Source organism: Protopterus annectens, chromosome 14.part0, assembly GCF_019279795.1.
Source record: "Protopterus annectens isolate FY-2018-M chromosome 14.part0, PAN1.0, whole genome shotgun sequence".
Lineage (NCBI taxonomy): Eukaryota > Metazoa > Chordata > Ceratodontiformes > Protopteridae > Protopterus > Protopterus annectens.
The window spans coordinates 925,424,929-925,450,589 of NC_056748.1; the positions used below are offsets into that span (position 1 = coordinate 925,424,929).

Sequence of the window (25,661 nt, forward strand, 5' to 3'; positions counted from 1 at the left end):
GTGTGCCGATGCTCAGGAATGTAGCTGTGCCCATGCATCGATACATGCAGTGTGTATTATTAAAGAAGAACACTGTCTAAAAAGCAGACTTTTTTTAATTAAAAATTAAATGTTGTGGCAGGCTCCTGGTCAGCGTGCCCCACCAGGGAAGGGGCCCTAGGCAACTGTCTAGGTCACCTACTGCTGAATCTGGCTCTACATATGTGATCTGATGAATCCTGGCACCAGACAAGCAACTAACCATCACTCTTTCCTTGTTCAGCCTGGTAAGAGGCCATCTGTATGCCTTACAATGGAGTCACCTCTAACAAGAATGTTTGGTTGGGTTGATGCCTGACTTACAGGCTCAGCATCTGGGACTCTTTTTGCTATGTGAGGAAGTAGGCTTAACTTGCTGAATGTGCTTTGTGTCTATGTTATGTTTTGGAGGTCTTTGAGGTTTAGTCAGGTTAATATTTAGAACCTCAGCATATGGTGGATTATATGTATTGTGATAGCCTTGGAGAGGTATGATGTGTAGTGTACTGCTACAGTTTTGGTGTCTGAATTTACTGTGTGTGAGATTTTTGCCTCCAAGGATATTATCTTTGTACATCTCTCACACACTGTGTTATGCTGTTTGAGAAACAGATGATCACCAGACAGCATGAGATAAGCCTTGCATTGTCTCAAGATACCCATCTCAATCAGGTTGGCTAGAGAAGTTGTGGGGAAGTGCTGATCCATGGTAGTGACAGAAATGACTTTGGGGGCAGGGGTAACCACAACTGCTTGGAGTCATACATCTCAGCTGTACAGATGTTCGTAGAATGTCCAGAATTTTGCCACATATTTTTAGTCCCTTTTTCATAAAATTCAGTTTTTCTGGCAAATTAGTGGCAAATCATTAAAAACTGAAGTTAGAAAATAATGACAGAGACTTGTGTTTCAGACTTCATACCCTTCAGAAAATTCATGCTAATGCAAAACCTGTTATTCAATCAACTTTCTAAATTTTTAAGAGTAATATTTAAAAATTGTCCCTATTTTTTTGCCTTTGTTCTACCTTTATTTATGGCTTTATCCAGATTTATTGCTCTAAGAGGTTGAGAGGTATGCTTGGAGTTCAGATTTAGAATGATGTTTGGGTGGACTAACTACTGAATATTTTAATTTCACTACAAAACAACTAGTCTGGAAACCTTCTTCTGCCACCAGCAAGAACCAGTAAACTAATTATAGTAAGAAAAACTCACTAATTTGATACTAAACTCAATGCAAGCATTATCAATTCACTTAATATTAAGGCATTTTATCAAAGGTCTTTTAGGCTGCTGTGTAAGGGCAGAGACTTTGTAAAATAATACTTATGTGCCTATTGTCAACAGCTAATAAACAGGGAGTGGAAGGGAATTATGTTGCCAAATTATCATTGGGGCAGGTAATAACAGATACACTGGGTTTAAGCACACAACTACAAAAGGGTGGGTGGAAGAGAAAAAGCAAAGACAAGTCCTGAACTAGCTTGACATACACTCAGGACACAGGAGTGAAACCAGAGCTTAATAACAACAGTTAGACCAGTTAAAACAGCAAATAATGCAGTGCAACTATGCACTGGAATCACTTTAGTTGTTTGTGTCTTTCGGATTTTCCCGGTTAGGGGTCGCCACAGCGGAACTCCGGTCCGCTAATGATTGGCAGTTGATTTTTACGTACCGGCTTGCCAGGCCTGACGCACAACCTTCAACGAAGGTACGCCCATTCACGCATGTCTCCACACAGAAGACGCTCTAGCTGAGAATCGAACCGGACAGCGTCTTACTGTGAGGCGACAACGCTACCGCAGCACCACCACCGCGGGTTATGTACTGGAATCACTAATATAGGCTTAATAACATTATCTGAAGTTGATACAGACTGTTAAAATGAATTTAAAATCAGATCAAGAAACTTGTCTGTCTTTCTCTGTGTAGTACAACTATTATATTGACAATAAAAATTAGTTGTTGGCAGCATGCGGGATCTTGAGCATTAAGTTAGTGGTATGTGGAACAACTGCAGCTGTTTGATAATCTGAACACTCTGTCATTGCCCTTTTTTGGCTTTCCAAATTTACTGGCAAATTAAAAGCAACACTGTAACAACATCATCAGAAGTGTTTTAAACAATTCAGTGAGAATTCAATCGCTTTCTGCAGCCTTATTTGCAAGGCTTTCTGGGGCCATTTAATGGTACTCTCCAAGATGCCTGAGTCTAGATCAGAGAACATACCATCTATAGAGCAGTGCTGTTAGGGTCCTTATATAGTTCTCCTGTATATTTCTGTCACCTGTTAATATTTTCTGCTTCTCCTAGGCTACCCTCATCATTGTCTTTATTATGGCCATTTTATCCTGGGAGTTTCCTTTTGTCTCACCCTTCTTCTTTCAGAGATCTCATGTCTTTCTTACTCTGTTATCATCTTCCACATCTTTGCTCTGCTTATTTAAATATGCAAGTTTATATCTCCTGGCTAATTTTTGGAACTCTGCATTCAGGTTGACAAATTTGCCCTATCTTCATTGCCTTTTGTTTCCTTTCTTTCCTCAGTCACTTCTGTAGCCTCCAAGAGCAGTTATTTTGCTTTGTTAATCTTTCATTCTGGAATATTTTGCTACCTCCTAGACAATATCTCAAACTTCTGTCCATAGTTTTTCAGTCACTGTAGTTACCAGGACTAATCCCTTAAATCTCTTATTTTCCATTACGTATTCACAAGGAATATTTTCAAGTGTTATGTATTTGGCCTGGAGGCTTTTCTTCATCTCTTTAATTTGTTTCTAAAATTTGCAATAAGAAGGTGATGCGCTGAGCCACAGTCACCTCCTGGTCTTGTTTTTGCTGACTGTAGAAAGGTCTTCCATTTCTGCCTTCAGATGATATAGCCAATCTGATTTCAATATTGATCATCTGGTGATACTTGTGTAAAGCCATCTCTCTCAGTTGAAAAAGGGTTCTTGCTATGACCAGTGAATTATTTTGGCAATATTGTACTACTCTACTTCCCACTTCATTTTGTAGTCTACGGCTAAACTTGTCAATTATTCCACTTATTCTTTGACTACCAACTTTGGCATTTCAGTCACCTGCAACCAATATATCTTTTTGTTGAAGTTATACCCACAAGATGCTGCAGATCCTCATAAAACCAAGGTTCTCATCTACAGCATCCTGTATCACTGTAATGTTGAATGGCTTCTCTTGGATTCGGAATTAAATCATTCTGTCATTCTTTTTGTTATAACCAGGCAATAATTTTGATGCCCTTTTATGAGGGCTACCCCATTTTTCTCACAAGATTCTTAACCACAGACAGTAGAGAACCTTGATGATTGTCTGATGCAAAATGACCCATTCCAGTCCATTTTAATTCACTAATTCCCAAGCTGTCAGTGTTTATTCTTACCATTTCATCTTTAACCATATCAAATTTACCTTGGTTCACAGCTGTTATGTACTGCATTCCAATTGAGTGTAGTTCTATTCAGCATAAGACTTTCCAGTTGTCTCTGAGAAGCTTCAGTGGATATGCTTTTTTCTCAGACTTCTACAATTTTTTTTATCTTTCCTCAGGATGACCAAGGTTGTCTCCTTTCTTCCTTCTGCTATGTACTTAAAAAGCCCTTATTTCCATTTATCACTCCTTCTTCTGTTTCCATTTCATCTTGAACATTTACTGCCACCACCTCACTTTTGCCAATCTGCTTCCTTGTACAATGCCTCTTCCACCTGTCCACCTTTCCTTTCTACCTCGTATAATACATATCTTTTGTCCTAATTGCTAGCCTCACCTCACGTTTATATGTAGCCACACTGACCTTCTGCTATTTTGCAGTTTTGCTGGTTACTCACATATTTGTAAATAGCTTTGGGTACTCTATCCCTGACCCAATTCATTCATTTTACTCCATGAGCCTGTCTCCTAACTCATGCTTAATCCCCTCCCTAGCTCAATATAATGCAGTCTTCTAAATCCTGTACCATATTTTTGTCTTGTATTCTTAATCTCCCCAGCTCTGAATGACACACAAACATGATCACAGTCACTGTTGTGTAACAGTTTTTTCACTTGTACAAAAGTGAGTCTCTTTGTCTGCAATGGTTAAGACCGCATTCAGAATTGTACCTTTTTCGGAATAGCCCTGCACCTTCCATGAACCAGGATGCCAATCATTTCTTGTCCCTTTGTACACTGGAGCGTTTTGCAGATTCAGGTCTCCCATGAGTGTTACACTCTTCCTCCTACCACACATCTTTATTCTCTCCTCCAGTCTCTTATCTTCCTCATTTCTTGTGATTGGTGGACAATACTCTGCATCAGTCCACCAACTCCTCCCTTTCTCTGCCACGGCCAGAGCATGTAACCGAGGCTCTGGTTCTGTCCACTCTTCTGCCACATTCTTGGCTTGGTGTTCTTCTCCTCTGACCTCATATTTGTTGCACTTCCTTATGAATATTGGTATTCCACATATCTCTCTCTCTCTCTTTGTCTCCATTCTCTATCACTTCTGAACAGCACGTATGTAGACACCTCCTTACTCTCCCTCTTATCACTTCCCTATCATTCTGTGATATTAACAACATAAATTCTTCCTCTGCTGCATCACTGATTGCATCTCTACAACCCTCCTTCCCAGATTCCTTGCATTACAAAGTACTACTGCTTACTCACACTTAGTCTTCCTTATTTTTCCTCTGCTATATGCTATACCAGTTTACCTTTTATCTACTACCTTATTATGTATCCCATGCTCTGCTTATGTGACACATCCCCCATCCCTTTGAATTTAGTTTAAAGGTACAATCACTGAAGTGTACCTTTCTAACCCAACAGTAACACTGCTGCCCCTTCTAGGCTAAGATGGAGCCTATTCATAGTGCACAGCTGATCTCTCTCTCAGGTCTCTTCCTAGTCATTTAGTGTTTACACGCCTTTCTCCTTTGCCTGTTGCTGCAGTCAGACATTATTCTCCCTCATCCAGCCTTTCCTTTGTGTGCTGGCTGGGTTTTACTTCATAATCTCGAATTACTGAAATCTCGAATTTCAGTAACTCGAGACAATGAAGGCAAAAACCAGAATGCCGAAAGTGCATAAGCGCGAATTCAGATATCTTGAATCTGCTCTTATGCACTTCTGGTACATTGCGTGTAGTGTTATGGTGCCTGAAATTGCAGGGAAGTTAGTGTTTGTGTGTGTGTTTTTGTATGTTGTATGTGTGGGTAAGGGTAGGGAGGTGTAAGTGTGAGTGTTGGATTTGTTGGTGTTTGTGTATGTGTGATGTGTATTTGTGTATGAGCGAGTGGAGGATGGCATGGTGTGTGGTGTTTTTTTATTTTTTTTATTTTATGTGCGACCTCGGAGTTGGTATATATAAGTAGGAGGTGTGGGGGGGGGCGCAGTATGTTCAGTGGTGTATGGTGTATGGGTGTTCATGATTGTGTGATTCGGGATTGTGGGTTTTGGTGTTGTGAATGGTTTGACTTCATAGTCTCGGGTTACTGAATTTTGAGATTTCAGTAATTCGAGATTATGAAGTGAAACCACTGGCTAGTGGTACAAGTAACCTCTCTGAAAAATCTTACTCCAACTTCCTGTCATGGTATCTCTCTATCACCTTGTGACCCTGCTTACTCTAACCAAGTTGTGTTTTCTGACAGGTTATTGGTGTTTATATGCACCACAATGTGTATCCACGTCTTTCTTTGATGACTACTTTGGTCACCTCCTCCTGAATCGTACTGTGTTTAAGCCCCTAGATTAGTTTAACTGAAATCTGGTCTGTTCTTTCTTACTTACCAATACTACTAATCCCTTGTATATATGACTTTCCAGTCAACATTTTTTTTTTTCTGTCCCTGCACTATCATCAACTTGATTTCCTATCCTGTGTCACTAGCGCTCCTTTCAGTAACCTGTCTTCTCCAACTTCCACAACCCAAAGCCATTTTCATTGTTGATGCTTCCTTCCTGTGATACACCTAATTCTTTCTCCATCTCTCCTGTTCTCCCCCTACAAGGCTTCTTCACTTTTCTGTGTCTTTATCCTCTGACCCTGCATCTGGCTGATGTTGATACCTGCCCACTTCCCTGCTACTCTACTGTGGTGCTGGCTCCCAATGACCTCCTGTGGCTCTATATCTCCTTCATTATTAGTCAGTGCTGTCTACACCCGTACTTCCACTTTGACTACTTTATTTTTGTCCTCCATTTTGTAGCTGCATGTCATAATCTGTCTACACCTGTACTTCCACTTTGACTACTTTATTTTTGTCCTCCATTTTGTAGCTGCATGTCATACTTTATCCCTTTAACTTCCTCTCTTCTACCCCACTTGCCTTTACATTTCAGATGACCTCTTCCCATACTGTCCTTTCTCATTTTCCACATCGTTTTCCACTTCATCCTGTTTGCTAGACTGCTGTTACCCCCCCCTTTCTCCCAATACCCTCTACTCTTTCTTGCTTGACTAAGTACTCTGACACTGTTTTTAGCTCCCGTATTCTCTCACAGTGCATCTCATTTTCTGGCAGACCCCGCATTCTCTCTCTTTCACAAGGCTTCTCCCATCCTGAGCACTTCAGAAGTCGCTCTCCTGCTTTGTCCAGGCAGTGCTGCTGCTTTCATTTCCCATTCCTGGATCCCCCATTTTCTATTTTATCTTTTGCTTTCATTCTATGGGTATACCTTTTTCAGCCTAACTTGACCTTTCTGTCTCAAGCATTATCGGGCCATGAAAGCTGTCCTCTACAGGTTGTCAGAAATGCTGAACTCCTCCTATTTGGCCAAACAATGTACAAGGTATCTTTAGTAGATATCAAGTCTACATTCCCTTAGATGTGGGGGAAATTTTGTTTCTTGGGGGCACAGTAGGGGATGCTAAGCACTGTAATGGCAGTAATGATGTTGTACAATGTATAGTTTGCTGTTAAGGGGGTTATTAGACTTAGTACAATTCTTCACCATTCACTCAACCTGGTCATGCTCTGACAACTATTATTTCCAGAAAGAAGTGCTGTCTGTATTTGTCAAGATGCAGCAAAAAAGTGTTTTCTGTAGAGGACTGGTGTCTCTGACACCCTCTTTAAGGGGAGATGTACGCCATGCTCCAGCTATTTAATACAATCCGCTCTAAGAGTGCTGTTTCATATAAAGAAATATATAGTTTTTACTATGTGACAATCTTTTTTTTAATGCTTCCTAAATTCCATCACATTCAAAGCAAGTGCATGAAGTACATTGGTGCAAAGCAGGTTGTTGGCATGTGTACTCTCTCCCATGCCAGGGCTAGGTTTCCCAGTGTAGTGTGCTCTTGACAGCATATGCTTTAGAAGCTTCACACCTTGTCTCTGACTGGGTGAAAAATACAGTGTTAGTCATGAAAATATTGTCCCTTCTTACTGCTTGTTATGGTGCTGAACCACATGGTTTATAAAACATGTTGGATTAAGGTAATAAGAGCACAGCATTAGTGAAATGCCCACACATCCCTGTGTTACTTTATCATTATCATTATAGGTAGCCAGAAGATAGGCAGGAATGGGGCTACTGAGAGACAGATGTCCAAGCATTTTAGGGAATGAGCTGAGTGTTATAGCAAGACAGGAGTACAGACTTTGATAGCAGGTAAAGCAGCTTTGATTACCTAGTTTGCCAGTTTGCTTGCTGGCTGGATAATCTGCCAGTCATATTTACCTACAGCCTGATACTTTAGATGCACACAGAAAGCTATTGATCTGTTACATGAATTCTCATATTTCTTCATTATATTTCTTCCCATAGTTTCCACTATGTGGCAGTTTCATTGCATGCATCCATGGCATAATTTGGAATTTTTAAAATCTTACTTGCCGATTCATAGTTAATGTACTAGTTTACTTGGAAGGGTCAGTTTCTCCAGTGTGGTAAATGAGATATTAATTTTCTGTTGCAGGTTCTGACCCTGCCCTTTGAAGTAGGGAATTGTACCCACATAGCTTTATATATAGTACTGTGAGATCACACAGTACTCCTATAGAAGTGGAACTTCTAAGAAGAACTCAGACGTAGCAACTGGCACAACTTTCCACTCCACGGCCAATTGTTTTCAGTCTCTCTGCATATATATATATATATATATATATATATATATATATATATATATATATATATATATACATACATACATACATGCATGCATACCTATGACCTGCTCAACACGTATACCTAAATTACCAGCATTTGACACATTCGTCTTCCTAATTCACTTTAATATTTTTATATGGCTTCTAATACAGAATGTGTACCATTTTAACCCTCCTCTGAGCTATCTCCACCTTATATTCTTATAGGAATATGTCTGTAGAACTTCAGATAATATTCAAGACAGGTGTTTCACCACCTGTGTGTAGACGGCATTGACAACTTCCTGTTTTCTATGGATTATGCATACTTTTAGCCATCCTAATGAGATGATTTCCCCTAAAATGAAGTTGCATTTATAGTACTGACTTCCAAGAGCAGTAGAAACATTACAGTGTGGTTCAGAAATGTGTGGAATGGACATATAGTTACTCTGAAAATGTGCAGAGTGGAGACAGTCATACAGTGGTAAGGACCGCACATACATCAGTGAGTAGGAAGTAAGTATACTAGATGTCTGTCATTGTCCTTATCTACTGACAGGGCTCAGATGTCCATGATTGTAACTTTAGATAAGGAGAAGGTATTTTACTGCTTTTCTTGTTTTTTGTACCTTCCATTTCATTTTAATGCAGCATGGGAATGCATTTTCTTAACAAATACTATTTATAAAAATGTGTACCTACTTTGCTCTGATTTCTCTTCATGATCATCTAGTGGATATGTTACTTCTTCTTTTTTGCTGACAGTATGATTTGCTGTGATTTCTTCCTGTTCTGCTTTTGTATCATTTTCAGTGTCAAGAAAAACATGTGAGTCTAAACTATAGAGAGTTGAGTTTTTCATTGTTTCATTTTCCGGTAGCTCCATTTCTTCAATTTCTTCTATAGCTAACAGCTCAAGTTCTAGATGACCAATCCGGGGTAGATTTTCCAGTCTTGGGTAGAAGAAGGAGTTGGCCGGATGGGACGGATGCTTGGCAGTTATTTGAAATATTGGCTCTGGAGGATCAGTGGCAAAGTTTGGAGATGAGAATGTAAATCCGCTGTCTGTTCCTGCATCCCATGGATAAAGGTCATACTTAACTGTTTTCTTCCACTGTTTTTTTTCACACAGATTTAGACTGCTTGTACCAACAAACCAGTCTGGGCTAGGAATAATCCTTACAAGTATGGAGACCTATTCAAGGAAGTAAATGAAATGTCAGCTTGTTCAAAGGTTATTCCAAAACAGCAACAACAATTCAGTAATGTGATATATTTTATTGGATTAACAAGCAAGAAAAGAGGTGCTTCAACATTTTAGAATATGTAAGTAGATGCAGAAAGTTTGCCTCAGAATTCTGAAACCAAGGAATGGAACACTGTCATTGAAATGTTCTTTTATCTAGGTTTCTGCAACTCAGAGGTAAGAATATCACTCATCTCCAATAGTTTTGAATACCTGGATTATGAATTCTGTTACCTGGAATTTGAGATTCAACGAGTTTGCAATTTTTGCTCAGCCTACATTGTTGTTATGGTTGTTTTTAATAAGTGAACTGTGTAGAATCATGTCAGTGAGTTAAAGAGACACAAGTGGCTTAGATATGTTGGAAATATCTACAAAAACAATAGCATGGGGATTTAAGAATGAAAAAGGGTAGAGACCAGAATGAATAGAAGTTAAAGGGAATAATCTGCAGTGATGGTAGGAAAAGGTGTACAGGGAAAAAGCAAAAAAATGGAATGCAGTTTAAATAAAATAACAAGAATGTATGTGAGTGTGCATGCACATGTCGAAGTGTATGTAAACATGAAAGTATACAAATTGTCATGGCGAATGAGTAAGACACAGCAGATATAATTATTAACACTATGAAGCTTTACTTCAGAATGATTCAGTCTGAAGGATTGTGTGATACACTGGTGCCAGTCAAAATATTGACCTTAGAAACATAGGCACACTATTTTATTACTTTGCATATCTATATATGACATCCCCCTTACTATAAAAAGAATTGTATTCTATACACTGCATACTTTGGATCAGTAAGTACTACTCTGTATGTACAATATATACCATATGATGTGCACAAAAATATATGGAATCAAGTAATAATTCATTGGATTTGAGAACATGCATATTTGACATTTATATACTATGTACAGTCATTATAATAAATTGTCTTTTTTCAGTCTTCAAAATTTGAATACGTTTGAGATGATTGGTTCGAACTATCATCACAATTTGTGTTATCCAGACTAGTGTCAGTTACTAATGTCACTAATGAAGATTCTGGTTGAGCTGAATTATAATCCATAAAGATATTTTCACTCTGAGAAGGTGGTGATGGTTTCTCAAAAGTCTGATATACTAATAAATCTTTGGAACCTTGAGTCATAGTTGACTAAATATCAACTGGATCTGACAATGTTGTTAAATGTTTCAGTTTATTTGCATACTTGCATATCAGTACCCTGTACCAGATATGATATAGGGTGTTCTACAGAAGCAATTACTGTACCATGACCTGAACTTTTACATGAAATACTAAACAAAAAGCAGACTTTTGGCAGTATTTATATTTGTTGTTTCCTCTTTGTGTAAAACTGAATGATTTGGGATGATTGGTCATAATAAAACTTTAGTTTACATTGTCTTTTCAGCAACAACTCAACAGCAGATACTTTACTTTCAGATATAGGTCATGAAAATGAAAAAAGTAAGTTGGACATTAGACAGCTGCATATTATCAACTTTGTGCAAGACAGATCCACAGATTGTCTTGGTGAATTTCTGTATTTAAGACAACTCAGAATTGTCACACTTTCTGATGTTTAGTTTGGACCATTCCTTCCAGCTGCCCATGGCTTTGAAGATACCTAAGCTTTGAAGTAATGTGTTTGAACTGGCACTCATTCATAAAATTGTGAAACTCCTTCTTCATAAATTGAGGACCATTATCTGATATTTCATCAGGATTTCCATGATCACAAGCAACCATGATACTGCACTACTTGAATAGTTGGTGACAAAAAAGGAAAGCAAAATGAAAGCCAATGTTATCATCCAATCATACATTCATTCATTTATTTTTTGGTATCTGCTTTTACAGCTAGTCCTGGTTGTGATATCTGTCCATTGCTGGACACACACACACACACACACACACACACACACACACACACACACACACACACACACACACACACACATTGCCATACTTTGTGAAGAAATACACACACTTACATGTGGTTTAGAGGATTGCTGGTTCATCTACCTACATGTCTTTGGGATGTAGGAGGAAGCCAAACACTGAGCAAAAAGCACCGCAGACACAAGGGGGATGTTTAGACTCCATACTTAAGACGCTCCAGCCAAAAAATGAACCAGAGAGCAAAACCCCTAATGCTGCAACAGAAAGCAGCATGCCACTTTGCTGCCCCATTATAGTCTGTGTATTCTGCAATTCTTGAATGCATGGGCTGGTGAAATTTGTTTTGCATTTCTTAAATAGATATCTGAACTGGTCCAAACTCTCTTTTTAGCACAGCCTGAGCCACAAAGCAGTTGCAAACATTTAAAACTGGAATAATTAATAGTCCTAAACACAATAATGCAGGTACAGTAATATTACTTAGAAAATGAGCAAACGTATATTGTCATCCTGTTAGAGAACAATTGTTCTCCAGCAGGGTGTTAATATACATATAAAATTCAGTGAAAATAAGTCCACTACTTCATGGCAGCTTAATAAGCTCAGACAAAAAAAAAAAATAAAGCAGACTGACACTAGATGTTATACATACTGAGTATGGATTTTCTGTTTAACAAACATAAAATAAAAAAAGCAAATTAAGAAAAAAGTAACAGTTGTGTGTGTGCGCGCGCGCATACGCATGTGCCTGTGCCTATCTGTGTGTGCATGTCTTTGTTTCTTCAAAAAAAACATTGCGTGTGCTACAGCAAGTTTGAGACATTGCACAAAGGAACTATTTTGCATCAAAAATATAAAAACAAGTACGCAGTAAAAACAAACATATAAACAAAAAATAAACAAATATGAAACAATTTAACAGCTAGCCCATTTTTTTACACATAATAATGCCCTCTAGGGTGGACATTATCAGGTAAATAATGCCCTTCCTTGGGTGGCAAGGTCCTCCATCTCTGGCATTGGGCCTTAGAACATTTCTGGATGGGTGTAAATCCCATGATAGTACCCACCCTGTTCAGCATTAGTGTTTTCTTATTAAATTCATAAAATGGCATTATTTTGATCTACCTGAAATGGTAAGAAAAATAATAAAATCTGTGGCAGTCAAAAGGAGCAAATATGGAGGGAAAAAATGAGTGAGCAAAAATGTTGATCAGTGTCAGATAGATTTCCTTCATAGTACATTTGGGCACATAGACTTGTAAAGAGAGAAGACAGTAGCAAAAAGATATGATGTTATGTTGTCCCATCTTGCCTTCATTCTTGCTGGTTGGATTTGGAGCCAATCCTCGACTCCAACTTGGCCGATTTACTATAGCTCAAGAGCTTATACTGTTTCAAGGCTAACCCCTATCTCAACATGCCTAGCAGTAGCTACCCAGATCTCGTTTGCCGCTTGCAGCATCGAGATTGTGACTACAGGCTCAGGCTAAGTACTTAGAGTTTTTTCACATATATTGTTATCCTTTCCAGGGTTTTATTATTGAATTACCTTGTTAAAGTGTGTATTTATCCCCTTTTAGTCTAACAACCTTTTTTTCTACTTGTTGATGGGTGTTCTTGGCCATCGTTTTCTTCCTCAGGCCTTGCTTTCCCCTTTGAGCTTGTTTTAAATTAGAGGGGTCTTCTTCTTCTTCCCCACCTTTTCAGAGTAGTCATTTAAGTTAGAGGCTCTCTCTCCCTTTTTTCTTCTTCTTCTCTTTCCCTTCAAAAAAAAGAAAAAAAAAAGAGATATCCTTTCTTGTTGTTTTGCTAGCCATTATAGCCTTGTTAGTAGTGTTAGCTGTTACAGTTTTGTTGCTGTTGTATTTTTTGTTTAACCACAATGTCCCAAGATTCGAAATCCTCTGGGTTAAAAAAAGTGACTAGTGTTGCCAAATAAATGTCCCTTATGGATTGGCACACAAGTTGTTTATACTGTTTAGGGGCTGTTCACCTGCAGGACTCATGCTCTATCTGTCATGCTTTCAGCTCCAGAGTCCAGCAGGAGAGAAAGAACAAACTGATTTCACATGGCCTTCTGAAGAACCCTCAAGATTCTTCATCTCAGGGTCCTTACCCAGCTAAATTGTCCAAAATATCTAATAAGCCATCCTCATCGGTTCTGAGTTCGGACCAATCTAAATTCAATGTCAAACCTTCAGCTCTGTCAGTTCCCAGTGTTGGCTCCAACAAAGCTAAGTCACTGGTGCTCCATCAGTATCCTTGGAGCCAGTCCGGACCCATAAAAGAACCGGGTCTCCTTCTTTGCAGCCGGTGTGCTCTGCTCCACAATCTCCTTTGCTGCAATCTGGAGCTGGCATTCACCGGTCCTCTTCTCACTCCTCTTGGTCCTCCAGGCTTTCGGATAATGACATGGAGTTGAGTGGTCAATAGGCTCCTCAAGTCTCAGGCACTTGCCAAATTACTATTGAGCCCAGCCCATAAGGAATTGGCTCCTTCGGCCCATCCAGCTTCTTCATCGGTTCCTCCTCTGACTCTCTTGAGCTCGAAGCCGGAGTTGATGGAGGTCATGGTGGTGGAACCCTCAGCTCCAGTTACTTCTCCTTTATTGGTTCCGATACCTGCTCCGATCTCCTCGATGTCTCAGTCCATCGAGAGATCTGGGTGCCGAAGCTCTCTCACCAGCTCTGAGGGGGGATGTGGCATCAGACCCTTGTCTGACCCCGTTCTCCCTCTTGGAGCTTCGGCGTAGGTGAGCTTGGCTCCTACATCAGCCTTGGAGCCGTCGCTCTCAGTTTGCAGGAGATCTCTAGGCTCTTCAGAGCCGGAGGCTCCTTTGACTCAGGACCGTGGCACCTTCGGGGTGATGAGTGTGCTGTCTCCAGAGACAGCTCCACCCTCAGCTCCATTGGCTCCCTCTCCTTTGGTGTCTGTGCCTGCCTTTGACCCTCCTTCTGCTTAAAAGCATAGGGAACCTGTGCCCCAGGACACCCCATTGAGCAGCCCCACTTCTTCTGAGACCTCCCACGAACACTCGGAGAAGGTCCCTTGGAAGAAAAAATGTAAGAGGAAGCATCTGGACTCCCCTGAGTCCATCACTTCAGACACAAACTTGAATGAATCTGAAGGATCCCCACGGTCCTCCTCTGAGGATTTCTCTTTTTCGGACATCTTGGAAATCCTTAGACAGGAGGTGGCTGGAAGTCCCTAGCCCCTTCTGAGGATAAGTCTGTCTACCTGGACGCATTTGGTTACTGACCCTCCACCTCTTGGGTGTTTCCGCCTTTTGACCCACTTTTGTCTGTAGTGAGTCGAAAGGTGTGGAGCACTCCAGAGACCATAGAACCAGTTCCAAGGAGACCAAATAAATTTATAACTGCACCCATGGACAAATCTTTCCTTTCCAAAGGGGTTCCTGTTGATGCCATGGTGGTGGCAGCAGCCACTAAGAAGGAACTTGTGGAAACTTCTTCATCTGTCCATCTGCCGAACAAGGAGTCCCGTATGATAGACAGGTATGGGAAGCATACATTCTCTTCAGTGACCTTTACTCTCAGGTCACTGAATTACTTGTCACACTTCACACAACTTCACAGAGATCTCCTAAAGGAGTTAGGAGATACTATGCAGGATCCTACAGCTGATGGAGTTGCGAACAGGGCAGCTTCCCAGCTTGTGACCTTGACTTCAGTGGTTAACTCCTCCATGAGGCTCATTTCTTATGCGTCAGATGGAGTGAGCAGGCAGCAGGTACCAGAGTTGCTTTGTGGAGACACTCTTAGATGCGTCCTTGTCAGTTTGCGGAACCATTCAAGTCTTCCTTTACCAATACCCCCTTTTATGGCTCGTCCTTATTTGGGCCTCAGGTAAAAGAGACTCTCACTAGGTGTGAACAGGATGGCAAGACTCTCTCTGCCATAGGAGTCCATTTTTACACTCCATCTAGACCCTATCCTAAAGGTCAGAAGAGTGGAAAGATGTGGTTTCAAAAATCCCATAGAGCTTTGCCTGACAGACGTGGAGATTTTCCCCCAGGGACAGAGGGGGAAACAACAATGGAAGATGCCAGTCTCGTGGCAGAGGAGGTCCACAACAGCAGGGTATCAGAGATATGTTCTCTGCTAGGCCCTTCCAGCACTCCTGAAGGGAGGCCCGACTGTCCACCTCTGGAGGCAGTCGGGGGCAGACTACCATTGTACCCAACAGCCTGGCAAACTATCACAAAAGAAGCATGGGTACTGTCAGTAATATCCAGGGGTTACAAAATTCCCTTTTCCCACTTACCCCCCTCAAGAGAAAAACGTTCTATCCCAGATGTTCCACCCAGTCTTCAGGATCAAGCAATCCTAGAGGTACAAAGATTGCTAGAAAAAAAGAGCCATCCAAGAAGTCCCTGCAGACCAAATCAAATCCAGAACTTACTCAAGGTTCTTTTTAGTTCCAAAAAAGATAGGGGACTGGAGACCCATTTTGGATCTCAGCAAGCTAAACAAATCTGTAAAAAAGACAAAGTTCCGGATGGTAACACTGCAGTCCATTGTTCTCTTCTTGGGTCAGGACAATTGGATGTGCTCCATCCATCTCCAGGATGCGTACTACCATATGAAAATGGACAGGTGATCCAGGAGATTCCTATGCTTCCGACTGGGAGCCAGTCATTATCAGTTCAAAGCTCTGTCCTTTGGTCACATCACAGCCCCCAGGGTTTTCACCAAGTGTATGGCAGTGGTCACTGGGGTGTCTAGGATTCCAGGTGTTTCCATATCTAGACGACTGGCTCCTCACCGCCACCACCGAGCATCAACTAATCAAAGCATGGGACTACACAATTCAAACTTGTTCCCAGCTAGGCATCACAATAAACTATGAAAAATCTGCCTTGTTGCCTTGTCAGTCTATTACCTTCATAGGGGCAGACTTAGATACAAGACACATAATAGCAAAGCTGCCTCAAGACAGGGTGGCAACCATTTGTCAGCAAGTTTCATCTCTCATAAAAAAAGAGGAGAGTTCAGGCAAGAGAAGTATTGCAAGTCTTGGTCTCATTGGCCACAAAAATTACTCTAGTTCCTATGGCTCGCTTCCACATGAGGATTCTGCAGTGACTTCTTTTCACTCAATGGTCTTTCCAAGATTTACCAATGTCACACATGCTCTTGATCACAAAATCTTGCAAAAAGGACTTAGTATGGTGGCTTGTCTCCCCTGGTGAATCTGGGCAGACCCTTTCTAGACCCCCATCCAGTAATCGCAGTGACCATGGATGCCTCCTAGATCAGGTGGGAGGGCATTATCTGGGACAAACCATCCGAGGCATGTAGCAACCTCACAAGTACCATTTGCACATCAATGTTCTAGAGATGAGAGCGGTGCTTCTGGCGTTGCAAGCACTTCAAGACTCTCTACCTACCGGGACCATTGCAATTCAGACAGACAATATGTCAGTGGTTTGGTACATCAACAAGCAGGGTGGGACCAGGTCTTACCCCTTGTGTTGGGAGGCCCTTCAAGTATGACAATGGGTGATGTCTTCCCAATGTTTTTTTATTGCGACACATATTCCCGGGAAATCCAATGTGATAGTGGACAGGCTCAGCAAGGCTATCCTCATGCCTCACAAGTGGTCCCTGAAGCAAGAAGTCGCAGATTTTATTTTTCTCAAATGGGACCAGCCATGCTGTGATCTTTTTGTCACTCCCCTCAACAACAAATGCAGCAGCTACTTCGCCCTAGTCCCTCCACCGAGACAGCTGCCCAGGGATGCACTTGTTCACGATTGGCCTCTGGGACTACTCTATGCCTTTCCTCCTTTTCCTCTAATCCCAAAGGTACTGCAGAAAGCAAAGTTGTTGGGTTGCAAACTTATCCTCATTGCTCCTTACTGGCCTCATCAGATATGGTTTCTGTTTCTCTGCCATCATCTTCTAGTGGAGCATTGGATACTGGACCCAATTCCGGACCTCTTGATGCATCAGTTAGCAGACTCCATCCTTCCTTCCAATCTCTCAAGCTGACTGCTTGGTTTCTCCACTTCCAGTCTTAGCCAGGCTCCCAAATATTTCCCCTGCTGTACAACACATCCTAGTGTTCTCCCACAAGCCCATTACCAGGAGGATTTACACTAGCAAATGGAAGAGGTTCTCTTATTGGGTGAAGAGTAATGACATTGATCCCTTCACTGCTCCTGTTCACAAGATTCTTGATTTCCTGGCCAAAACCTTTGAACGAGGGGCAGCTGCAGCTACTATTAGGGTCCAACTAGCTGCCATCTCCAATTTTCATGTAGGAGAGTTGGGCTCTAACATCATGTCTCATAAGTTGTGCAGAGGATTCTTACGAGGTACAACTCTTTTACGGGCCCCGGTAAGAGAACCTCCCCCACCCTGGGACCTAAACTTGGTTTTAGCCTCTCTGGTTCTTCCACCCTTTGAACCACCAGCATCTTGCCCCATGAAATTTCTATCTTGGAGAACCCTTTTCTTGGTTGCCATCACCTCAGCTAGATGGGTTTCTGAATTACACGCTTTATCTATTCACCCGCCGTATCTCATTTTTCACAAAGATAGAGTCTCTCTTAGAACAAATCCTTCTTTCTTGCCAAAGGTACATTCAGAGTGTAATTGAAATCAGTCCATTGAGCTTCCTGTATTCTTTCCCAATTATAGCAACAAGGCAGAGTATAGACTCCACCAACTGGATGTTCATACACAATTATGTTTTTTATTTACACAAGACCTTAGAAAATCAGATCAATTGTTTGTATCCTTTACTGACAATAAACAAGGTTCTACAGTTTCAAAAGTGACCTTATCAGAGGGGCTGTCAGACACAATCAGTTTTTCTTATGATTTGCATAAAAAGAAGCTTCCAGGGAGGGCCAGAGGACATTCAACCGGGGCCTTAGCTACCTCTGTTGCCTTCCAAGCCAAATTGCCTTTAGATTCAATCTGTGCAGCAGCAACATGGGCAAATCCTTATTACAAAGTGGATGTTGTCTCCCGGAACATGGCATCCTTTGGTTCCACGGTTCTGAAGAGTTTGTTCCAGTGAGCCACCCAAGAACCAGGTGCTGGGGATGTGGTCCCAACCAGCAAGAATGAAGGTGAGATCGGACAACATAACATAAAGAAGTTCCATGTTTGTTGTCCTTCATCTCTCCTTCCTTCTTTCATTCCCCCCTCCTTCCCTCTTCCTGGATGATCGAGAGGAATTCCTTCATTGGTTACACTGGCTGAGTTTCCTTTGACATACCAGGTTAGTTAACCATGCCTTGTATTTCATCTTTCCTTCCTAACCTTAAATGTGTAAGTGCTTAGTAAAATTTGCATTTACTATGATTTATCTAGTGTGGGCTATTACAAATGAGATCTGGGTAGCTACCGCTAGGCATGTTGGGATAGGGGTTACCCTTGAGACAGTACAAGCTCTCAAGCTATAGTAAATCAGCTGAGCCAGAGCTGAGGATCGGCTCTGAACCCAACCAGCAAGAAGGAAGGCAAGATGAAGGACAACAAACGTGGAACATTATGGTAGGTACATAACTTCTTTTTTAGGGTGACCCATATTGTTTGTGGTGTAAGAAGGGGTGAAGTCTAAGGAAGGACAGCTGGGCTAAGGGTTGACTTTTTAAGATAGACATGAGGAAAATTATACTTCATAGAAAGAGTATTAGGGCTCTGACTTTTATTACCCGAGGCACTGTACAGTGTATGGCAAGAGAAGGGATCAAAGCTGTTTCAGTTACTTGGATTACAGCCAGAAAAGAAGGGATGGTGGGAGAAGGGCACCAGCTAAGTAGGGATTACCATCAGCTCCCATACAGACACAGAAGATTATAGTTTCATAGGTTTGTAGTCAAGGTTTCAGAATTTAATTTCTTCCACTACCATTTGCTTATTGTGTGACTTTGAGCAAGTCACTTAAACAAGCAATGATCCTGGGTCTCCCCTGAAAGGGGTCCTTTGTGTTCACTGGGCTACATTGTTAACAAATGTAAAAAAAGTAAACATTTTGTCATATGCTTCCACTTGAGATTTCAAAACAGATAAATTACTATAGTTGTGTCATTTTTCTAATCAGTTTGATAATATATACCTGTTGACATACATCAGTGAAGTCAAAAAATGGTTAAGGAGTCATCCTGCAACATTCATAATGGGCTGTACTGAAATACTCCTGCATATAGTACTCTAACCATGCAATTTTATGTCTGCACTTTTTAAATACTTTAAAGGTCACATGCCTGCTGTTTTATGAACCTACCTTATATGCCATGTTTTGGAATGCCATACTGGATTGCCCAGGAAGTCATAATATGCTTGGTATTTTAAGTCTAATTTCACCCTGCCTGCACTGTTTTTCAGCATCATTTCAGCATACATCATTTGAGGCATGTCAGTTATCACATTATATAAATATTATACTAAACATTAAGGCCTACTATGTGGTTTGTTATTCATCAACCTGCCCAGAATTTTCCTTGTGGTAAATATAGTGTATGCAAAGTTATTATTACTGAATAATATGCTACTACCATTAATGGACTCCTTTATGGAAATATCCCATGTATAACAGTTGGCAATTAGTTTACATGATAGTTATGTGAATGTGGACTTCCCTATATAGGTTAGACAAAAAAGTGCTACAAGGCTTAATGAATGTCATTGCAACATCAGAAACAGGGATTTTAATAGTCTCTTTGCTGGTCATTTCTTTGTATTTTAAAGTTCTAATTATGATAATCTGAAGGCAAAAATGTTATTTTGTATTAAAAATTTGGACTGAGTTACAGACAGAATATTTTTTTAAATGACAATTAGATGAAAGTTAAAAATATTCCTTGTCCTAAAATCTCAGGACGTTTGACATTTCTCTCTTTTTTTCCCTGAAGGACACAAATGCAAAACAGGGAATTTCCGGCTTAAAGAGTGACAGATGGTAAACCTAACCTTTTGTACCTGTTGTGGAACATATCTGTATCATTTTAAATTGTAGTGTATGCAAATGAGTAATTGACTTAAATAGCTAACATTAATTACCATACTGATGCCTATTAACATTTAAACTTTAACTCAGGCAAAACTGTTTTCCTTTCTCTGTGTACCACCTATCAAACTCAGACTACATCCTCTACTGTACCTAAAATAAAATATAAAGGCACATTCCATTACATCAGTCACAATCCATAACAACTTATTATCTCTCCACCAACCAGTACAAAAATGTATTACGTTATAGCCTCATAAAAATACCCAAAATGCATAAAACAACAAAATACTAATTTTTGCAAACCCCAAAACATGTAACTTCAGTCTCTTTTTTCATCTAGCTGAAGGAACAGAGCTTTTTCACATGACTATTAGCTAGAGGTGACATCACTGAAACCCTGTATCGCCGCTTAGCAATATCCTTCTCTCAGATTCATCAGACCCTGCCCAAACAGGGATGTAGAATCTCAGACTAGTGCTTATCAGTACCTGACATGTTTGCAATAAACTACCACTCCTTCATTTTGGATAAAAGAACTCAAGTCTAATATCCTGTCCATTACAGGAATGAATTAAATCTTTCTTCCTGACTACAGTCTCTTTTGACAAAATGCATTACACAAAGGAAAACGTGGCATGTACTTTGATGTGCTACCCTTTATACATTGTCCAGTCCAACTCCCCATATCCAGACAAAATGCACTGCTATATCAGCTAGCCAAAACATTACAAAATATATTGCATTAGGCTGTTCTGTTTTCCCCCATGATCCTACAAAGATAACAATGAAGATGATCTACCATGGCTGCTGGAATAGACTGCTCTGTGACTATATTCTATTTTGGATGGTATATTTATGTTAGTTATTTCAATTTAAAGTTTTTAATAGAGTTTTACTAACTCTAGGTTAGGGTAAAAACATGCCTTGAATTCTTTTTGTGTAAACGGGAAATGATTGCTTGTGAATTATGAAAGGAAATGGAAACTAGTCTTTTAATACATAAATAAGGATATCCAATTTAAGATTTTCCTGGGAGAGGTTTTGGAACAGACTGATGTATAAAAATATCAGAATTTCATGCCTCACACATATCCTGTTCCTGCTGACTTCATATGTCCAGTATTTCTTGAGTTGCCTATCCCTTATAATTACTTAACTTCAAAAGTCCTGTTCATCTTGTTTGCTCTTCCTAGTGATAACATCATGATCATACTGTGAAATCCCTCCTCCAAATCTAGTAACTTCAACTCCTCTCCCATTCATATCTTTAAACCCATTACTTGCACATTGCAAGCACCAATTTAACCATATTTTCTACATTACTTGTAAAATGTCCTACAAAGTAGCTGCAAACAAGTAAAGCAGAGCAGACATAACTTTAAAAGAGAAAAATCTATTACAAAACTGACGAGTTTTATGTCTCCTTGACAAAGTACACATTTCTCAGATATCTTACATAGGTGGGATCTTACTACAGATTAGCTATAAGGCATTATACGATCTAACTTTCAAAAACTTGATAGATGACAGTTATCTTGGGCAGTGTAAGAATGGACTCATGCATAGTTCTCAACCTTCAATCTGAAATGTGGGAAATTACCTCTTACCATGTGGAAACATGGAGAAACTGTGGAACATCTATTAATGTCTTCAACAGAGAAGCTCAAGCTTGGTTACTAATTGATACTTCATACATAAAAATAGTTGTTTTGATGAATTAACATGATTTTATATTATTCAGTAATTAGTTGTCATGGGTATTTGTTAAAAAATTCTTATCAATGAATATGTGCTAAGACTTTTTAGTGTAGAACAGTGTGGAACACAGAATTTTTTAGAATGAATGTAAGAAATGTTCCTCAAACTGGAGTACGGTTGAGAGGTATGGCCTCATGCCCACCGAAAATATTGCTTCTTATTGACAAGATCATAAATATTTGAGAGAGGTGTAAGTGCATGCATAATATTGAGGTGAAATTCTCAGCAGTAACACAGCTGCACACACACACACACACACACACACACACACACACACACACACACACACACACATCACTACATACATGAAGGTTCTGAAGAAAACACCCATAAACATCTTAACAGTACGTCAAGAAGCTATAAGATATCAAACATGCAACACCTGGCACAGATCCCCAGCTGAACAAAATAAATCAAACATTTATAGTTACCATAAGACTGTAACAATGAGAGTTCAAAATAATAAAATACCTGGGAATAAAAGTGAGCAAATCCAGACATTAAAGCCCATAGGGAGACACTACTATGTGTAAACTACAATTCAGGCATATACTTCACTAGACATTGCAAGGAGTTTATGAAAGTGTCATGCCTACATGGGGCCAAGACCTAGAACATCTCAACTGGGTTAAGAAGGATTACAGGTAATTATAACATGGTCATTGTTCATGTCAGACTGAACATTATAAAAAAAAATCTCTCTTTGATAAGCATAAAATGTATCGGATTTTTGCATTTTGTTTTTATTTTATTTATTTTAACTGTTTCATCCCACTGGGCACAGGTATCCCTTTTCAGGAGCACTGTTTGTGTAACATTCTTGCTAAGGGTTTCAAAGTAGACATATGGAGGTTAAAGGAATCAAATCCTGGGTTACAGGAATCAGCTTGCTAACACATCATAGCCTTAAACCTCTGTACCAACTAATAGACTGAATTCCCCATGGAATGGGATAAGATGTATCTGTTTTTAAATCCTCCAATCTTTGTACATGGTAGCTTATTACCAGATTGAACTCCCCAGGCATGGGATAAGATGTATCTGTTTATTAAATCCTCCAATCTTTGTACATCGTAGCTTATTACCAGATTGAACTCCCCCAGGCATGGGATAAGACGTATCTGTTTATTAAATCCTCCAATCTTTGTACATGGTAGCTTATTACCAGATTGAACTCCCTAGGCATGGGATAAGACGTATCTGTTTATTAAATCCTCCAATCTTTGCACTTGGTAGCTTATTACCAGATTGAAATCCCCAGGCATGGGATAAGACGTATCTGTTTATTAAATCCTCCAATCTTTGTACATGGTAGCTTATTACCAGATTGAACTCCCCAGGCATGGGATAAGACGTATCTGTTTATTAAATCCTCCAATCTTTGTACATCGTAGCTTATTACCAGATTGAACTCCCCCAGGCATGGGATAAGACGTATCTGTTTATTAAATCCTCCAATCTTTGTACATGGTAGCTTATTACCAGACTGAACTCCCTAGACATGGGATAAGACGTATCTGTTTATTAAATCCTCCAATCTTTGTACTTGGTAGCTTATTACCAGATTGAACTCCCCAGGCATGGGATAAGACGTATCTGTTTATTAAATCCTCCAATCTTTGTACATGGTAGCTTATTACCAGATTGAACTCCCCAGGCATGGGATAAGACGTATCTGTTTATTAAATCCTCCAATCTTTGTACATCGTAGCTTATTACCAGATTGAACTCCCAGGCATGGGATAAGACGTATCTGTTTATTAAATCCTCCAATCTTTGTACATGGTAGCTTATTACCAGATTGAACTCCCCAGGCATGGGATAAGATGTATCTGTTTATTAAATCCTCCAGTCTTTGTACATGGTAGCTTATTACCAGATTGAACTCCCCAGGCATGGGATAAGACGTATCTGTTTATTAAATCCTCCAATCTTTGTACATCGTAGCTGTATTTCAAGACACTTTTTGTCTCTTTTTGCCACCCTCCAGCTATTGATCATTTGCTAAATGCATTCCAAATTGATTCCTGTGTAATTTTGTGGATAGCAAATTGGCTGAGGGACAGAACCCACAAAGCAGGTGTATCCTCAGAGAGCATGAAGATTACTAGTGAGGTCCCTTAAGGATTCATGCTTCGCCCAGTGCACCACCTTTGTAGTGGATGCTAACCCTAAGCCTAATGCTACCCCTTCCTGCAACCCTAACCCTACACCTTAAGGTCATTAAAACCTTCCCGTAACACTGTCACTACATAAGACAGACTCAGACACACAAACATTCACAAAAACACTCAAACAACACCATATTTATTCTCTAACCTAACCGTTATCCTTACCCTAAAATACACAAACTCACACACAACACTCAGCCTTCACCCACCCCCTTCCCTAACCCTACCTCACATACACACGCACATAGTCTCATCCCCACAGAGCCACTTTCCTGTATCAACATTCCATACTGTCAACATATCAACTGTTCTGCAATCCACACCTTTGACATTTCCAGCATTCAGATATCTGCACAAATGACATTAACTCACACCCCTTGCTTTTGTCAATCAAATGTACGTTCATTCAAACACAGGGCAACCATCTGAGCACATGGTGTAATGAAAGAATGCCCAATTGTTCTGCTTTTAACTGGAGATACCAGATCTAGTCAGCATCCCAAAAGATCTTTTCCTTTCTATACTTCAACTAAACTTCTTACAAAAATGAAATCCTTCTATAGCTCTAAACTTTCATAGGCAGCTTTTCATATCTTGGAAACTGTGCAGCCAAGACATGTGTGTCCGAACATTTTTGTTCACCCAAACTTAAGTTTTTACATGATAGCTAGACATTCTTCTTTGAGTACTTTTTCATTGAGGTGTTTACATAAATATGAAACATTATGATTAGTTGTATCATTAATGCCATTGATAATGCCAAATATCTCTGAAATATCTCTACTTCAGTGCAAATATCAGTTACAGTTTTCTTCAACATCATCTAATGTTTCTTCTACAAGCCATGTAATAGTATGTAAGTTAAGCTGGTTTTAAAAATACTAAGGTACATATGGAAATATTGTGCATCTTCAAAATTATCAGCAAACAATTAGCAACATGTCCAGTATAGTGTATTAAACTGGACAGTGACAATGTATTTTTCTGTTCCCCATCATGATATTTCACACCATGCCCCTCAGTAACACATAGATCTAGCAGCTAGGAAAATATGAATATAAATATGAATAATAAGTGACAAGACTCATCCATCCACCTATAGCCCCCTTTTTTCCCATATTTGCACATGGGGTTAGGGTGTCACATAAACAGTGACCATCATCTAGGGGCAGTGTTCATAACTGGTGACTATCTCTGTCACACTTGTTATGCCATACCACACACACCCACACTCACACCTATGGCCAATCCACCTACTGCATATCTTTGGACTGTGGGAAGAAATTGGAGCACCTGAAGAAAACTCATACAAACACAGGAAGGACATGCAGACTCCAAACAGAAGGCACGCCAGCCAGGAATTGAACTGGAGTCCCTCTTGCTGTGAAATAACAGTGCTACCTACTGTGTCATGCCACCCCTCAACTAAAACAAGTGACACTGACAGACAATAATTAATATT

At 40.0% G+C, this 25,661-nt stretch overlaps 1 protein-coding gene across 1 annotated transcript in view; it reads right to left on the reverse strand.

Moving 5' to 3' along the window:
* LOC122789346 (spondin-2-like) overlaps window positions 1-25,661 on the reverse strand; it is a 194,043-nt gene that overhangs the window by 86,379 nt on the left and 82,003 nt on the right. Inside the window, exon 3 of the mRNA XM_044056724.1 lies at window positions 8,827-9,319. Within this exon, the coding sequence (XP_043912659.1) occupies window positions 8,827-9,319 (493 nt within the window). The remainder of the gene's footprint in view (window positions 1-8,826; window positions 9,320-25,661) is intronic.